The sequence below is a fragment of the Podarcis muralis genome, chromosome 12 (assembly GCF_964188315.1).
Source record: "Podarcis muralis chromosome 12, rPodMur119.hap1.1, whole genome shotgun sequence".
NCBI lineage: Eukaryota > Metazoa > Chordata > Lepidosauria > Squamata > Lacertidae > Podarcis > Podarcis muralis.
The window spans coordinates 45,274,833-45,292,813 of record NC_135666.1 but is presented as its reverse complement, the minus strand read 5'-3'; the positions used below and the strand labels follow the sequence as shown (position 1 = coordinate 45,292,813).

Sequence of the window (17,981 nt, the reverse complement as noted above, 5' to 3'; positions counted from 1 at the left end):
AGGGGGGAAAGGGTGCTCCTGGACATTGCATTGTGGCGACCAGGTTTAAGGGGCCGTTTGGCGATCAGCTTATATATCTGAGTTTCTGCATCTGAGTGCCTTAGATGGCATCGTATCGTTGACATCAGAGGAACCCCTGTGATTGTTCACTAATCTTACAGGTGACCATTGCTAACCATTGTTTTTAAAACCCACTTCTGGGCTAGCTTTTGTTCACCCACGTCTCCTTGGACCACCTCTCTTTCAGGTGCTGCACTTCTACTGTGACACTTGCTCTGTCCCCATCTGCCGGGAATGCAGCATGGGACGTCATGTGGGCCACAGTTTTATCTACCTCCAAGATGCTCTGCAGGACTCCAGAACTCTTACCATCCAGCTACTAGCCGATGCTCAACAGGGTCGCCAGGCCATTCAGGTAAATGTACAGTTATACTTCATGTTACGTTCTTTCAGGTTACGTCCTGCGGCGACCCGGAAGTACCGGAAAGGGTTACTTCCTGGTTTTGCCGCTCGCACATGTGCAGGAGCACAAAAGGACGTCATGCGCAGAAGCGGCGAATCGCAACCTTCATGTGCACAGACGCGCCGCTGCGGGTTGCACTCTTTTCACGTTGTGAATGGACCTCTGGAACAGATCCCGTTCGCAACCAGAGGTACCACTGTACAAGCTGCATGGCGGGCTGCAGATATTGTGGCTGTTCCTTGAACACCCAGCGGCCAATTTCTATAATCAACTGCAAGTAATAGTTGTCTAATCCAGAGGTTTTCAACCTTTTTGAGTCCACGGCTCCCTTAACCACCTACATTCTTTATGCGGCACCCCTGTGGGGCTCAGGAACCCAGTTATGTCACCCCTTGCCTGCAGAGCTGGCAGCCTCTCACCCTTTTTCGAACACCTTCCCTTGTGGAGTGTTCCCTCAGCCTCCTCTCCTTTCCCTTCTCCTTTGGAGTCCTCCAGGTACCTGCTGCTGCAGCCTGTGGTCTCTGAGCTGCCCCCCTGCCCCAAAGAGAGGTGCTTCCTCCTCACACTGCCCCACAGGGGCCTGGGACATGTCTGTCCATTCCAGTGGTGTAGGGGTTGAGAGCGGTGGACTTGTAATCTGGTGAACCGGGTTTGCTTCCCTGCTCCTCCACGTGCAGCTGCTGGGTGACCTTGGGCTAGTCACACTTCTCTGAAGTCTCTCAGCCTCACTCACCTCACAGAGTGTTTGTTGTGGGGGAGGAAGGGAAAAGGAGATTGTTAGCTGCTTTGAGACTCCTTAGGGTAGCAATAAAGCGGGATATCAAATCCAAACTCCTCTTCTTCATTCCCAACAGCAAGGGCTGGTGAACTGGCTGGCTGGGCTTCAGCTCCTGGCAACCAGTACCCCCTGGCCAGCCCCAGAGGCACCATTTGCCTGCGGAGCTTGTAGCCAGGGCTGCAGCAGCAAATAACTGTGCAAGCCGTTGGGAGGAAGAGACATGAGAAGGCATCAGAAGAGGGAGGGAAGGAAAGAAGGCCAGAGGCCAGTGTTGCCCAGGGCACCCCGGCCATCATTCAAAGCACCCCAGGGTGCCACGTCACACTGCTTGAAAACCACTGGGCTAATTATTAGGGAAGAAGGGCTGAATATAAATAAATACAATAAACAAACAAACAAACAAATATTAGGATTAAGGCCTCAAGTCTGGTATGCCATAACTTCTTTTCTATCTGAAAAAATGGCACAAAGCTTTGTATTATGTTACAAGGTATGGGGAGTAGTGTTTCTGGGCACTTCTCTTTCTGCCATAAACTGATGCTACCAAACAAGTTAAACAGGTATAGCTCACCTCTCCAGAAGCACTTTCTTGCTTTATATGGGTGGTATTGCTCTGGTTCTTCCATCTGGAATGCAAGGGGCATTATTTCCTGGATCTTTGGTATTCAAAGAAGCACTATAAATGACTTGGAATGATACTTAAAAGTACTGTATTTCAAACTGTTTTCAGGAGGAAAAGGCACTCTCATTAAATAGCACCACCTGGTGGCACTAGAGCTCATAAGAATCAATTTTTAAATTGATTTTTGCTAATTTAAAAGTTATGGGAATGTGAAGGTTCCATTTAAAAAAAAATGTAATGGAGAGAAGACCTTTTCTTTAATCGTGGTGCTGCATTTTCAGAGAAGAATGGTTTAAAACAATGAATGGCATTAGCTTGCAGAAACTTAGTTGCAAATTATTACAGCGTCACTTGGGAAACCTCAAATGTTTATAAATTCAGCTTAATACTAACTGGCCCAGTTCTGATATGCTAAACTATTGATAAAGGTAAAGGGACCCCTGAACATTTGGTCCAGTCGTGACCGACTCTGGGGTTGCGGCGCTCATCTCGCTTTATTGGCCGAGGGAGCCGGTGTACAGCTTCCGGGTCATGTGGCCAGCATGACTAAGCCGCTTCTGGCAAACCAGAGTAGCACACAGAAACACCGTTTACCTTCCCGCCGGAGCAGTACCTATTTATGTACTTGCACTTTGATGTGCTTTCGAACTGCTAGGTTGGCAGGAGCAGGGACTGAGCAACAGGAGCTCACCCCGTCGCGCGGATTCGAACCGCTGACCTTCTCATCGGCAAGTCCTAGGCTCTGTGGTTTAACCCACAGTGCCACCTGCGTCCCTATGCTAAACTATGGTTTGGTACTATTTTGCTTGAACTAACCACAGTTAAGAGTAAACCAGAGTTTCCCAAGTTTGAGTATAACAGGAAACTGTGCTGTGCTTTATTCAAAACTGAAGAAGCGGATGTTTTCAACTTCTTTCCCTCAAGTACTGAGGTAGTAGGGAGGGGGGAGGAATAAGTCTAAGGTTTGCCATTCCCATAATGTTCAGCTGGGCCAGCAGTTAGAGAAGAATCTGTGCATTCCCAATCCAGGAGAGGCTATGACAGCAGCTATTGTGTCAGTTCCTAGTGAGAGAAGTTATTTTAAGGCTTTATTTTCACTTGAGCAACGAGCCCATTGTATTCCATCGGCAAACTCTAACCTCAACATGAAGTAAACATAAAAACCTGGCCTGGAGGTTGATCTGTGGCTGATTTGCCCCCAACCCTGCGTGTTTTAATGTCTCTTAAATCACAGTGACTTGGTTTATACATGCAGCAGGTGGATTGCTCAGCTGGTTAAACGCCAAGGTTGCAGGTTTGATCCCCGTATGGGTCAGCTACATATTCCTGCTCTGGACTTCGATGATCCTCGGGGTCCTTTTAGCCTATAATTCCATGATTTGTACCAGGGTTTGTGCCAGGATGGAGGTAAAGATTTACACGTTTAAACACTACCCTACATGCAGAAGTAAGGCATGCAAGGGAGAAGGTTAGCATGCCAAGGGAATCGTTCAGCCTAGCTTTCTACATGCAAGAGGTTTTGTCCTCCACTCCCCATGTAACGCTCTCCAAAGTGAAGCCAGACTGGTGTCAACACTTGACATCTTTCAAATGCGAGGTTAAGAATTTCCTCCTCTTCCAGACATTTGATACAATATGATCCGGTTGGGTCTTATGTTGGTGTGCTGTAGGTAAGGTTTTGCTTTCCCCGTGAAGGCTGCTATTTAATGTGTTTGATTTGTTGCTAAATTGCTGACAGTTTTTAAGCAATTCTGTATGGTTTTTAAACGTTATTGCGAGTCTCCTAGAAGCTGCACTTTATTATGAGACACACATTCATTCATTTACTGCGCAAGGCAACATTAAAACATGGGCCTTCTTGCTTTTCATCTTGACATGGTATGCACAGGAAACCTTTTGCTGCATTTATAGATGACGGTGCCTATACAGTGGTACCTTGGGTTACATACGCTTCAGGTTACAGACTCTGCTAACCTAGAAATATTACCTCGGGTTAAGAACTTTGCTTCAGGACAAGAACAGAAATTGTGCTCCGGCGGCAGCAGGAGGCCCCATTAGCTAAAGTGGTGTTTCAGGTTAAGAACAGTTTCAGGTTAAGAACGGACTTCCAGAACGAATTACCGTATTTTTCGCTCTATTGGACGCAGTTTTTCCCCTCCAAAAATTGAGGGGAAATGTGTGTGCGTCCTATGGAGCGAATGCAGGCTTGTGCAATAGCCGCGTTCAACCCCTCTGGCAGGGAGAGGCTGCACGGGGCTAAAGGGGAAGCCAAAACAGTGAGCGGGATCCATCCCACTCGCTGCCTTGGCTTGTTCCATAGCTGCGCACAACCCCTCTGGCAGGGAGAGGTTGTGTGCAGCCTGTACGCTGCTCTTTGGGGCTGGGGGGGGGGAATTTTTTTTCTCTCTTGATTCCCCCCCCTAAAAACTGGGTGCGCCCTATGGTCTGGTGCGCCCTATGGTGCGAAAAATACGGTAAGTACTTAACCCGAGGTACCACTGTATTTGAAAAACAGGCTAGAGCAGGGGTGCCCAAACTTTTTTCAAAGAGGGCCAGATTTGATGAAATGAACATGCGTGAGGGTGAGCTTTTTTTTAGGATTGAAGTTGTTGAGCATTTTTTACAATTTTACCCCAAAGTTGTTGAGCTTTTTTACTGCCACGGGGGCTGGATTAGGCCCCTGAAATGGACTTTGGACATGCCTGGGCTAGAGGGAAAGAGATCTGCCACATTGGTTGCAAGTTGCCAGCCCTTTGTACTTATAGCAGCAGCACTGCTGCTAGTTGCTGTATATCAATGAGGAGACTTCAGGGGAAAGGGATCTGAAAAAGGCTTCTTGGAAAACCCCATAACTCTCCTCCTGATGGAGCCTTTTAAAAGAAAGCCTTGATCCTTGGAATGGTGGCAGTGCATTTTCTGCTTCACTTTTGTGATAAAGGCCAGCGCTTAGTTGCTCAATGGGCCCTCTGGATAAGAGAAATGAAACGAACATGCGGAATTTCCATTTTTGTAAAGAAACATCTGCAAGGGGGAACAGCACACCGAATGCTTACGCACCAACTCTCTGCAACTGGGAAGATTTCATGGAGAGATCTTATCTCTCTCTTTTGTTGCAAAACTACAGCTATCTCAATGTAAATAGATATGTTGCTGCCCCAATAAATCACTCTCTTTGGAAAAAATTCTCCCCTTAAACAATAGAAGCCCCAAGGGTACGAACTTGTAGGTTTTCAACCCTTTCCCCCCCTCAGGTGAATTCTACTTATCTACCTTTGTTAATCATGCGTTGCTCATAAATCTAAAGCTTAAATTTATAAGAATCAAAGGAACAAATGTCAGCATAGCTGCATCTTCTGCACTGGTGTTAGTAGTAAAATGACTAGGGCTAATTTTCCCGATCCTGAAGCTGCTAAATAGGAGCATGCAAATATTATAATCTTTGCTGAAGGTGGCATCAGGCTTAGAGTGTGAATGTTCAAATTAGTGCTAGTACCTAATTAACCTGAAACCACCAATCGCTTCTTAGAAGGTTAATATTAGATGCCTGACTTAAGAATGCACTATATAAGCACACGGTTTGCTTGCTGTGCTGTAAACCACCCAGAGTGGCTGCGGAAACCCAGCTAGATGGGCGGAGTATAAATAATAAAATTATTATTATTCTTGCTTTATTGTTGTCTCTTTTGGATGGGGGGGGCAGTGGGAGGCAAACATTGCACTGAGCTCATGCTCTCTTTGTTGCTTAAGTTGTTCAGTGCACTTGGAGCATTGCTGAGTGATGGCTATTACTTGGGGGGGGGGACGACAACCAAGGGTCAGCAAACTTTTCCAGCAGGGGGCCAGTCCACTGTCCCTCAGACCTTGTGGGGGGCCAGACCATATTTTGAAAAAAATAATGAACGAATTCCTATGCCCCACAAATAACCCAGAGATGCATTTTAAATAAAAAGACACATTCTACTCGTGTAAAAACAAACTGATTCCCGGACCATCCATGGGCCAGATTTAGAAGGCGATTTGGTCGGATCCAGCCCCCGGGCCTTAGTTTGCCTACCCATGGTTTATATCCTGTCTTGTCTACCAAAGAGCTTATGGTCCTCCTCTCTTTCTTTTATCCTCACAACAGCCCTGTGAAGTAGGCTAGGCTGAGAAGTAATGACTGGGCCAAGGTCACCCAGAGAGAGTTTCATGTCTGGGTGGGGATTTGAACCCAGGTCTCTCCGCCAGCACTATTCTGGCACCCGAACCGCTCTACTGGTTTTCAAATCACTTCTGAAAATGAAGGAAGGAAAAGTGCATTATGTCCAGGAGATCAAGAAGCCTGCCATTTGTCAAAATGATGGTGGTCTTGTAAGCTGATGTAGTATTGGCCCAGGGGTGTTCCTTAAGAAATATTGAAGAGCCAATTCTCAATTTTAAACACCTTGCTGCTATTGATTTGGAGGGGGGTGAGGAGGATGACAGCAGGAGATAGAGGGCTGCAAGACATGTTAAAGCCTGGGTCTAAAAAACCCACTGAATTAGACTAATGGTGCCCTATTTGTACTCCCCCCCCCCTTCTACAATTCCTTTTTAAAAGTTTGAAAAGTGAAGGAGAATCTACAGTGGTACCTCAGGTTACATACACTTCAGGTTACAGACTCCGCTAACCCATAAATAGTACCCCAGGTTAAGAACTGCTCCAGGATGAGAACAGAAATTGCGCAGCAGCAGCAGCGGGAGGTCCCATTAGCTAAAGTGGTGCTTCAGGTTAAGAATGGACCTCCAGAACGAATTAGATTCTTAACCCGAGGTACCACTGTGCAAACATCCCAAAGAAATGAGACTTTCGGGTTTTGACAGTGTGCTTTTTACTGGCTTCTTGCTGACGGATCGTGTGTAGCTGCTTGCTGTGTGTGTGTTGAATTGGAGAGAGCTAGCCTGGCCCGGTCATGGGTAGAAGCTCCCTCCCTCTTCCATTGAAAAACCTGATGGTTATCTTGGTCAAGTCTTGAACACACTAACCTTGAACTTTTTGCCCCGTGCTGTGGGAATTGGTGATGTATTGGTCACTTTCTGCTTCAGTTCTAGAAGAGTTGTATTGCATGAGAAATCCACGGTTGCTACTATTGAATCACATTGACTTAAAAGTTATTTTTTCCTTTCTCTTGCTTTTTAGCTCAGCATTGAGCAGGCCCAAGCTGTAGCAGAACAAGTTGAGATGAAGGCAAAAATGGTACAATCTGAAGTGAAAGCAGTGACATCTAGACACAAGAAGGCCCTAGAAGAAAGGGAGTGTGAGCTGCTATGGAAGGTAAAAAAGACAAGAGCGCATGCCATCTGGTTCATGAACCACAATGGCACACTTTATTGTCCCTTGGCAAATCGGACGGGGCATTCCCTGCTGATCTGTGTCTTGTTTAAACAGCTGGTTCTCTTGTTTGTCTTCACAATAAACACGTGTTGCGGTTACCCATCTATAAAAGGAACAAGAAAAAAAATTCTGTGAAAGAGTAGCTGAATTCAGACAAAGCACTAAACTATGGTGCCATGCCAACATTGCTGGACTACAGGTTCCATCATTCCTGAGCATTGCCTGTGCTTGGTGGGGCTGATGGGAGTTGTAGTCCAAAGCAACTTCTGGAAGGGCACCATGTTGCCTGCACCTGTATTAAACATAGGTTAGTATTGCAGGAATGATGCTAGACTTGCCCTGGTGAATGAGCTGACCTACTTCTCTTCTGTCATCCAGATCTTGGCAAACTCTGACTGATCTCAACTGTTCATGGAAACCAGCCAGTTGCATAAACCGTAGTTTGACATTGTCTTGTTTCCACTAACAGTAATTTAGATGCAACTCTGATTTGTTAAGGTTTGGATGACCCAGCAAGTTGTGGCTAATTTCAGATGGAAATGAAACTTTCTGAGCTCTGTGTGGCTGTGCTGAAGGAGGAGAGGGCCTGGGAGAAGCTGGGTTCATTCATGCAAAGCTAAACCATGGTTTTAATGTTCCATCTGAACCAGCCTATTCTCTGCTTGACCAAATTGGCTATCATCCAGTCCTTGATAAGTTAAACACAAGAAGTATATAGAGCTATAACCCGCCCCCCCCAATGTGAAATGTACTTTAGTTTTTACAGCAAATTCTGAATGCTACAAAGCCATGTATTCTTGCCACAGACAAACTACTTCGCTGTTCTTTGAGTGTGAAAATTACTGTATTTTTTGCTCTATAAGACTCACTTTTTCCCTCCTAAAAAGTAAGGGGAAATGTGTACGCGTCTTATGGAGCGAATGCAGGCTGCACAGCTATCCCAGAAGCCAGAACAGCAAGAGGGATCACTGCTTTCACTGCACAGCAATCCTTCTTGTTGTTCTGGCTTCTGAAATTCAGAATATATTTTTTTCTTGTTTTCCTCCTCCAAAAACTAGGTGCGTCTTATGGTCTGGTGCGTCTTATAGAGCGAAAAATACGGTAACTTTCCTTTTAAGCCCCTTGTGTGGCTTGTAAATAAAACTAGCAGGGCTGGAAAATTTTTAAAAATTCTATTTTGGGCTATCATTTTAGGCTGTATCAGGGGAATCTACTTGGGCCCCAGGTTATGGGTGCCCAGTGAGTGTGACATCATAACATCACAATGTCACACGTGCCACCCCTACCTCGGAACTTGAATTCTGGTGGCACCAGACATCAGGTTCCGAGGTCTCGCAAGGCCTCAGACGGCATCTCTGACGTGTCTCGAGGCCTCAGATATGATTTCTGGTGCTTCAAGAGGCTGAGCACCCACAACAAACTTTTTTTGTTGGCGCCCCTGGGCTGTATATAGGTGATTTTCCTGATTATGGTGACTTCAGGCAGGTAGGAGGGTAATTTTACCCCAACCCAACTTTAGAATGTCTTCCTCTTTCCCTAAATACACAGCATGCTAGGTATATCTTTGTGGTAACATATCTAACATGTTACGTCTTAACTGGGGCAACATCTAATATGTTGCCCCAGTTAAGATGTTACACATAATAGACATAAATGTAATATGAGAGTGTGCCCATCTCGTCCTTTTCTCTCAAGTACCTGAGCTTTCACATCTACATGAGGGGGTAGTTTTAATGGAACAATATAGATATTTTTGAGTGTCTGGGGGCGGGAATGCCACAAACATTCAGCAACCCCCTAAACATTTTCCTCACCGTCATGCCTACCATTATTGCAGAGAAAGAGATGATTTCTGTTAACTGAGGTGCATTTGTCAACACAGCACAATTCTGTGTCTCCAATCGCCCCGGCACAAAATCTAAGCAGAGTGGATCCTATTGAAATCTAATCAAAAAGTTTTATACAGCCTAGATAAGGTGATGATCCAAGGAATATGAGGACCAAAAAGTAAATCTGCAAGTTTAGATCTTCAGGAAATAGATGGAGCCCTGTTTGAGGCCTCAGACACAGACATGACCAAAGGCAACATGAAAACCCACAAAGGTGGGAAAGTGGCTGCCATAATGGAGGAGGACAGAGACTCAGAGGAGAACATGAATAAAATAAGGTAGGCCCTGACCTTGGACCAAAGAGCAGCCCTAGCTCTATTTGAGCAGAAATCCGACATGCTTTCTAACAAACTTGTCAGGTACTTCTCAAACAGCGTACGAATTGTGTCTCTGTGTTACCTTCGTTTTAGGTGGAGAAAATCCGCCAAGTGAAAGCCAAGTCCCTCTACCTGCAGGTTGAGAAACTGCGTCAGAATCTAAACAAGTTGGACAACACCATCAGCGCAGTGCAGCAGGTCCTTGAGGAAGGTCGGAGCATGGATATCCTCCTGGCTCGCGACCGGATGCTCGCTCAGGTGCAGGAGCTGAAGAACGTCCGAGGCTTCTTGCAGCCCCAAGAGGATGACAGGGTCATGTTCACGCCTCCTGATCAGGCATTGTATATGGCCATCAAGTCTATGGGGTTTGTCAGCAGCGGGGCCTTCGCTCCTCTGACCAAAGCCACTGGAGAAGGTCTCAAGCGGGCACTGCAGGGCAAAGTGGCCTCTTTCACAGTGATCGGCTATGACCACGACGGGGAGACGCGTCTTTCTGGGGGAGACATGATCTCTGCCGTGGTCATGGGGCCCGATGGAAATCTCTTTGGGGCAGATATTAGCGACCAGCAGAACGGAACCTACATTGTCAATTACAGGCCGCAGATGGAAGGGGAGCACCTGATTTCCGTCATGATGTGCAACCAGCACATAGAAAACAGCCCGTTCAAAGTCACCGTCAAGTCAGGGCGCAGCTATGTTGGCATCGGGCTCCCGGGGCTCTGTTTTGCCAGCGAGGGGGATAGCGAGGGCAAGCTGTGCCGCCCCTGGGGCGTCAGCGTAGATAAGGAAGGCTACATCATCGTTGCTGACCGCAGCAACAACCGCATCCAGGTCTTTAAGCCTTGTGGCGCCTTCCACCACAAGTTTGGCACCTTGGGCTCCAGGCCTGGCCAGTTCGACAGGCCTGCCGGCGTGGCCTCCGACTCCTCGCGGCGGATTGTCGTGGCCGACAAGGACAATCATCGCATCCAGATCTTCACCTTTGACGGCCAGTTCATTCTGAAGTTTGGGGAGAAAGGAACCAAGAACGGGCAGTTCAATTACCCGTGGGATGTGGCGGTGAACTCTGAGGGCAAAATCCTGGTGTCCGACACGAGGAACCATCGGGTTCAGCTCTTTGGGCCTGACGGAGTGTTCCTGAACAAGTACGGTTTTGAAGGGGCACTCTGGAAGCACTTTGATTCCCCGAGAGGAGTGACGTTCAATCATGAAGGCCACCTGGTCGTGACGGATTTCAACAATCACCGTCTCCTGGTCATACACCCCGACTGTCAGTCGGCCCGCTTCCTTGGCTCCGAAGGCACAAGCAACGGCCAGTTTCTGCGCCCACAAGGTGTGGCTGTGGACCAGGAAGGCCGAATCATTGTGGCAGATTCCAGGAACCACCGCGTGCAGATATTTGAGCCGAATGGCAGCTTTTTATGCAAATTTGGCACTCAGGGAAGTGGCTTTGGTCAGATGGACCGTCCTTCAGGTATAACAGTCACCCCAGATGGCATGATTGTTGTGGTTGACTTTGGAAACAATCGCATACTCGTCTTCTGATCTGTCTTTAATCTATACTTAAGAAGAAAACTGTCTCAGGGAAAATCCTTTTAAGAAAACACACAAACACACACACACACACACACAAATTGCAACGTTAGTTTCAAACCTACCTCATCTTTAATTTTTTTTATAGATGAATGTACTTTTATCTACCTCATTATATTTGTGTTCCTTTTACCTCCACAGTATACACAGTGCAGCATAAAATTAAACTACTACTTCTCCCCACCCCACCCCCAGATGTGGGGGCATTCATGGTTTCGTGCACACTAGCTGGTTTGGGCAGCAAATCCTGTAGACTCTGCCGAAAAGGCACACACTCTCATCTTTAAAAAGAAGAAAGAAAGAAAATCGGTAGTTTTTAGGTATTTTTAATTTTGTTGTTCTGATCAGACTGTGGGGAGTTGTTTTGTTTTATGGCGGCGGTGAAGGGGTCCTGTTTTTAAATGCTGCTGCAGCAGAGAACTTGTTCCTTGTTCTCCTTTATTTTCTTTTTAATACCTCAGTGCATTTGACATACTGTTCAGCGTTAAAAGAGTCGTCGTTTCCAAAAGGCTTTGGTCTTTTTTTTGCAAGTGGGATGGGGTTCCCTGGGCCAGGGAGGGAAGCCCAGGTTCTTCTTCATTGATATTTGCTGTTTTGCATGTATTATTATTTTTTTTGTAAAAGAAAAATGCAGTAACCCCACAACGGAAAAGGAAGCTGCTTAGGAAAATGCACAAGGCGCTATGAATATGTTTAGCTTCTCTTTATTTGGTGGCTTTGGACACTGGTCCAAAGACGCAGGTGGTAAATGTCCTCCCTGTATGTGGAACCTCTGGGAGCAGCCTTCCTCTCCCTCCTCACTGCTGGGCAAGCTGCTCTCCAAACCTGGAAACGTTTAGAAGTTTTACCTCCAAGGCAGCATGAGGAGGTGCTGCCTGGGTGTGCAGGTGATTGTGTGGGGGGAAGCCTCGAGAGAAAGTGGCTTCTGTCAAAATCCCTGGATCCCTGGCTTTGGTGCCACTTATTCTCGAAAGGTGCGCGAGGGCTTCCTTTTGACCGTGTGTTTCTCTCATAGCCTTTCTCCCCCCCCCCCGCAGTTCTTTATAAAAAGATATATTTTTGTCTGTGCGCTCTCTTTCTCTCTCTCTAGATATAGACATAGCTCTCTGTGACTACGCATGGAAAGGCAATGAGTCAAATGTTTGGGCCGAATGTTCTGTTTTGAAGGCATGCGCTGGGAGAATTTACTTTTTAGAAACCAAGCCTAGTTCGTGCCTCTAGACATTTGTAATTGTTCAGATGTAAACAACGGAAATTTAGAGATTCAGGGTGTTTCAGTCGCACCTGGGTGAAGGAAAAGAGACTGTAGTAACGAAATCTGAGCTTTTCATAAAGCTCCCCTTCTTGGAAATTCATCCTGCCAGGACACCCATGTAGCACCCTCTCTCAGGGACAAGATAGTGTACAGAAAGAGAACCACCCTAAAACCTACCTCATTTGTTCCAGCGCCAAAGAATGCCATGTGAAATGGGGTGTAGTATCTTAAACCAAAACTATGAGTTCCTTGAATTTAATCAGCCACAGAATTTAGCACTGAGAGAGGAAGCTCCAGATTTCAGGTTTAGTACCGAACCATAGGAATGCAATTCCTCCATGTTGTCCTGTTAAACTTTCCAGTTCTCACCTTAACACTGTACATTCCTCTATACAGATATTTGGGAGCAAGCCTCATTGGCCACCGTGGGGCTTACTCTTGAGCAAGTGTGTGGTGCGATTGTAGCTATTCCCTTTGCTAAGGTTATCTCAGGAGACATATCTGTCCTGTTTCGTTTGTGTCTCGACTAGAATCCTAGTTGGAAATCCAAAATATTAATAAGGTGGATGTTTCTGGCATAGTGACGAGACTTTGTAGTTTTTTTAGATCTATCCTTCGTTATTACTGAGGAAGAAATAAGCTGTACTGATGTTACATGAAGGCTGAAATGTGGTCCAGTTAATGTATACGAATGCTCTACCATATGCCCATTATTGGCAATTTTTTAAAAAAAAATATTAAATTTTTCTAGGGATTTCAGTACTAACAAAGATGTTGTGAGTTGCACTTTGCGTATTTTCTTAGAAACTAACTTTTAGAAACAGGAAGCTTGAGTTTTGTCTTTCTATTGAACCGCAGCCCACAAAATGCAGAAAACTTGCATCCCTTCCCCCAGCAAATTTGGATGGTCCAGGAAGAATGTAGAATTGGTGAGTGTCTGAACTCTAATGTTTCTAATAGGTTTAATCAGGTTAGTTCGAAACATTGCCTTTCCTTTTAGCCAATACCAGCATCTCTGAAGAGAGTGCACCACAGCCTGTTAGGATACTGGGTTGTTTTTTCAAAAAAGAGCTGTGATAGTTTAAAGTGGGAAACTGTTCTCTACAGTCACTGAGAACCATCGCATCCTTGGCAGTGAAATTCACTTTGGTTCTCATTTCCTCCCCTCCTCCTTTGTAGTGGGCCTGATGTTGTGACGTCTGAGGATGTCCACACACTACATAGCTGGTTAGTTGCAAAGCACAGTTTAGTGGAGATGGGGGCATAGTTTAGTGGAGATGGGGGCATGGACTAAGCAATCTGTCAGTGGCACTGTAACCACAACTGTACATTTTGTGCCACCTCTTCAAGAATCCCTTGCATCATGCTTGGAAGGTTTTCCGCCCCCTCTGTGTACACCAAAATACCATGTTTTCGTCTGGAAAAGGGTAATCTGTGTGCTTTTAATAGAAGACTTGCCATTTAACTGCTCATCACATTACGTCAGAAATTGTTGTCTAAATTGGAGGTGTGTTGGTTCCATGCAGTGTCGCTGGAGATTTCAAGCTTGATTTCGTGCTTCACAGGAGGCTGGCGTATGACGTTCAAAGGCATTGCAGATTAGAGCATTTTACTTGGGACTCAAGTTGAGAAGTAAGGTTAGCCTGATCTAGCTACCAAAGATAACTGGTTAAAAAGCTTTAATTTTAGAGTTGGCAGAATCCCGTGTGTGTGTGTCTGTAAGGCAAGTGTTTGTCTTCCTTCTGTTGATGTTACCCTATTTGCTTTTGGATGGGCTTCTCTTAAAATAAGCTACTCTTTTGTTGAGTAAAAGTTCTCTGTGCTGTGCCATCCCATTTTGCTGTGTAAAACTGTTAGGTAGCGGAATAGTGTTTTGAGCTTTGTGACTTTTGTATGTTATTTGCTGCACAAGCTTGGAGAAGCCAGAAATCTCTTTACTTGTAGGAAAGAAATGGTGTGTCGTTCTTCCATAAATACACTACTTCTACTGGGGGATCAAGATATCCGCAGTTTGGCACAAAGAAAACCGGGGTGGGGTGGGGGGAGGCATCTGATAAACACGTTCAGCTTGCATATCTAAATGTTTTATTTTTTAAAATGCTGCTGTTTGGCTACCCTGAGTGACTCCTGTCAGTAACTGCAGTTGGTGTAGTGCTAAGCACATGTTACCTCACCTAAAGTATTAGTGTACTTCTGACATAGGAGTGTTTATAACGCTATGAAGCTAAGTAGTGTAATAATACAGGAAACATTTAATGCCAACATAAAATGCCCCTTAGGGGTTTGGGTTTTTATTGGGTATATAAGTGACAGGATTTAAACTCCCATCTGTTTGCATGTTCATGGGCTTTATACAGCAATCCAGACACAGGACTCAAGTACAAAGCAGGGCTACCAAAAAGTGCGTAAGCTACAAGCTGCAAACATGTGCTTTGTATAAGTCTTCTGAGCTAATAAACCTGGTTTAGGCAAAATATGTTTTTTAAATGCTTTCTAAATTTTGTGCACTAAACACTTGAATTTGAGCTGTTATAAATTGCAACTCCCCCCCCCCCCCGTCCCATTTGATGCATTCTCCATCAAATTATCGCTACGCTCCTGATTAAGCTTTATGAATCAAATACTCTGCTAAATAGTCTTTTTAGTTGATGCTGAAAGCCCAGTAGGAAGTCATGGTGCTGAGCAGCAGTACTTCAGGTGGCAAACTTTGGTACCCTTAAGTATAACTTATTTGGGGAAACCATCAAAGGAATACTATAAGTGGAGGTTGCCATGGAGACCTAAAATATATTAAAAATATGTTCTCCCTAAACCTAATGAGATCTGGGATCAAGGGGGACATTTCCTTATGGCATTGCAAGAGATTGGTGTGGCCTGTTTTAGTTAGTTAAGCCAATATTAATTTATTAAAGAGGAGAGGTCTCTGCTTGATTTTAGCCATATCTCAAGATTTCTTTTGAAGATCAGGAGATTCCTATGTTTAGTTCTGATTTAAATTAAGAAGTGCCAAAGCATTTTTTGTGTGGAGTTGCGTTTTGTGTGTGTGTGGTTTGTTGTTTTTTACGTAAGTATATCCAAAGGTGCCAAAAGGTAATAGGGTATTAAAAAGTAAGAAAAGATGATGTTTAGACATACACACAGTTTGGACTGTGTAAAAAGTTAACACTGGTACTTGCGTTAGACAAACACTGTTTTTGGTCCTTGAGTCCTCAGGAAACCAGCGGAACCCAGTTTGCTGTGGTACTAGATGCCTAAAAAGTAGAATTTAAAGTTCTACCTCACTTTGATGAAAGAAGCACAGTATCTACCTCAAATTTAGCACCAGAATGTCATAGAAGAAAATTGTTTTCCACCACGAGGAGAAAAGGGATTGACCACAAATAGCATTAAAACCAGGTGGTACAACCCCCCACCCCCACCCCGATGGCCACACTTAAAAGTATAAGAGACACTTTGGAAATCTCAGGCAAAAAACTGATAACCCTTCGCCATTAACTGGTCTTTGTAAGTCACAATCCCTCCCCATCTTTCAGTATTAAGACACAGTGGACTGGTCAGTAAATTGGGTCTTGCGTAGTTCTTGTGATTACTGGTCTCTTTGCTAGAGGGAAAAACCCTGTTTGCTGATATCTACTGTCAGTTTGTTAGAAAACAACCTTGTGGAGACATGATACGCCTGCCAGGAGAAAACTCATTATCCGTTGAGAATGTATGAAAGGAAGTAATATTCTCCTACATTTCAAAATGATTATATGTGACAGGACGGGAATGAGATTGTGGGTTATTCTGTTAATTTTTGGAACAGGACATTTTGGCAGTGTTACGATGCTCACACCAAAGGTAGCTTAGACTGGACTGTCTCTTCCATTGTTTTCCATATTTAACAGCAAAGCTAGAATAGAAGCACACGATGGATTGCTGTGATTGTATCTCCTAAATCTTTGCCTCTTTCTTATAAGTGGGATTGGAGAAATGAGACTTGGATAATGACTCCAGTGGGTACAGACCACCACTAGAGATCATGCTATGTTGACCTTGGTAAGATTGGGATGGTATTGGTTCTCTTCTCCCCTTCCCCCCTTCCCCATCATTGTTTAACCAGTAATGGTTCTTCAGGAAGAATTTTTTTTAATAAAGAAAGCTTTGTTGTACCTGCATGGTCTTAGACCTCTTCAATGATTGTATCAACGTACAAACTCAGGTTGCCTTTTAATTTTGTTTGTAGCTCCTTTGTCAAGAGAGCTTTGGTGACTGAATGTTAAGTGTATGTAGTAGAATAGATGGCGTTCTTTAAGCCGCCAAACTAGAAAAATTCTTTTGTAGCGTTACAGAATATTTCTCAAGTCTATGTAGATTCTTTCACAGGGAGAGCTTCTTGGTTTTAGTCTCTTCCCCTTATGACATTTTTTAAAAATAGTTAATGTGCGCAAAGTCACCCAAGCTTGTGGGGGGTGACTCTTCTTACTGTATGTGATATTTTTTTGTATTGTGCCTCACCTGTTGTGCATCTATTTAGATGGTGGTACATTTCTAAACAGTTAAGGCACTGGTCCTTGATAAAAAAAAAATGAAAGCATGTCCAGTTTTTTTTCTATGCCTGAACACAAAGTGGGTGGTCTAAGACCAAAGAGAATGGGGGGGGGGGACACACCCTCTGCAGACTAAATTCTTCCATTGGCTATATAGTACAACTTGATCTTTGTGAATCAAAGTTGCTCAATCAAGAAATTTAATTTTAGGACAGTCCTATGATCCCTTTAAAAGGCACCCCAGGGTCCGTAGGATAGAGATTTCACTCTCAGCTCGAGAAGGAGGCCTTACCTTTGAATTGCAAACCCTCCTGTTGTGGGTGCAAAAACCACTGGTGCTATTACATACTGTGGGTGGCTTTGGATACATGGGATTCAACACCCCCCTCCCCGAATGAGAGAGCAGGGAAGTACACCAGTCCTAGAGCCGGTTGCTTTTTAGTAAATCTCTGCTGTTCACTTCCAGGTAAGCAGCCTAGCTAAAGTCCCACAATACAAATATGGGCATTGTGTATAGCTTGATTTGGTCGAGACCATTTTTTCCTTCCTTCAACTGAAGCCCTGTATCTTTTTAAGATTCGGTCAGCTGGTGTTCTGAACTCCAAAGTTGCAGAGCACAGCAGAACAACAGGTGAGGCACAAGCTTTGTTTAAACGGGCTAAAAAAATAAAGTTAGAACTTGCGTGTTTTTAATGGAGGCTTCTGAATGTATCTTTGTGGTCCATGGAGAAGGCTGAAGGATGTAGCAAGGGGACAATGTATCAGCTACTGGCAGCCTTAAAACAAAGTCATTCTCTCTCTGGACTTTAAAATGTTTCTATGCAGTTTATTTTATTTTTGTTTAATCAAATAAATGTGAGTTTCACTTCAATTGTGGTTTGTCTTCCATTTCTCCCCACTCCAATTTCAAATCCATGTGTACCAAAAACCAACAAGGATAGTGTTAGCTTCACATCAGCCCTCTAACTCCTGGAATTCATATGGACTCAACGCTGGAAAGCAGGTTAGCTATTACTTGCTACCTCTTATTAACAGCCTACTGTTGAAGAACTGATGTTTTTCTTCCAGTTAATGTGCTTTAATGCGTCCTGTATAGGAAAAGCCCTGCACTTCTATGATGGAAAGTGTTTTACCAGCAGACACCCCAATGTGGTGGGGTATTCAGCTAGCTGCAGTTAACAG

At 44.6% G+C, this 17,981-nt stretch overlaps 1 protein-coding gene across 1 annotated transcript in view; it reads left to right on the top strand.

Moving 5' to 3' along the window:
• Positions 1 to 17,670, top strand: part of TRIM71 (tripartite motif containing 71) — a 58,421-nt gene extending 40,751 nt beyond the window's left edge. The window contains exons 2-4 of the mRNA XM_028750208.2: positions 248 to 415; positions 7,022 to 7,156; positions 9,516 to 17,670. Of these exons, the coding sequence (XP_028606041.2) occupies positions 248 to 415; positions 7,022 to 7,156; positions 9,516 to 10,967 (1,755 nt within the window). The 3' untranslated portion in view covers positions 10,968 to 17,670. The remainder of the gene's footprint in view (positions 1 to 247; positions 416 to 7,021; positions 7,157 to 9,515) is intronic.
• Positions 17,671 to 17,981: the final 311 nt, after the last annotated feature.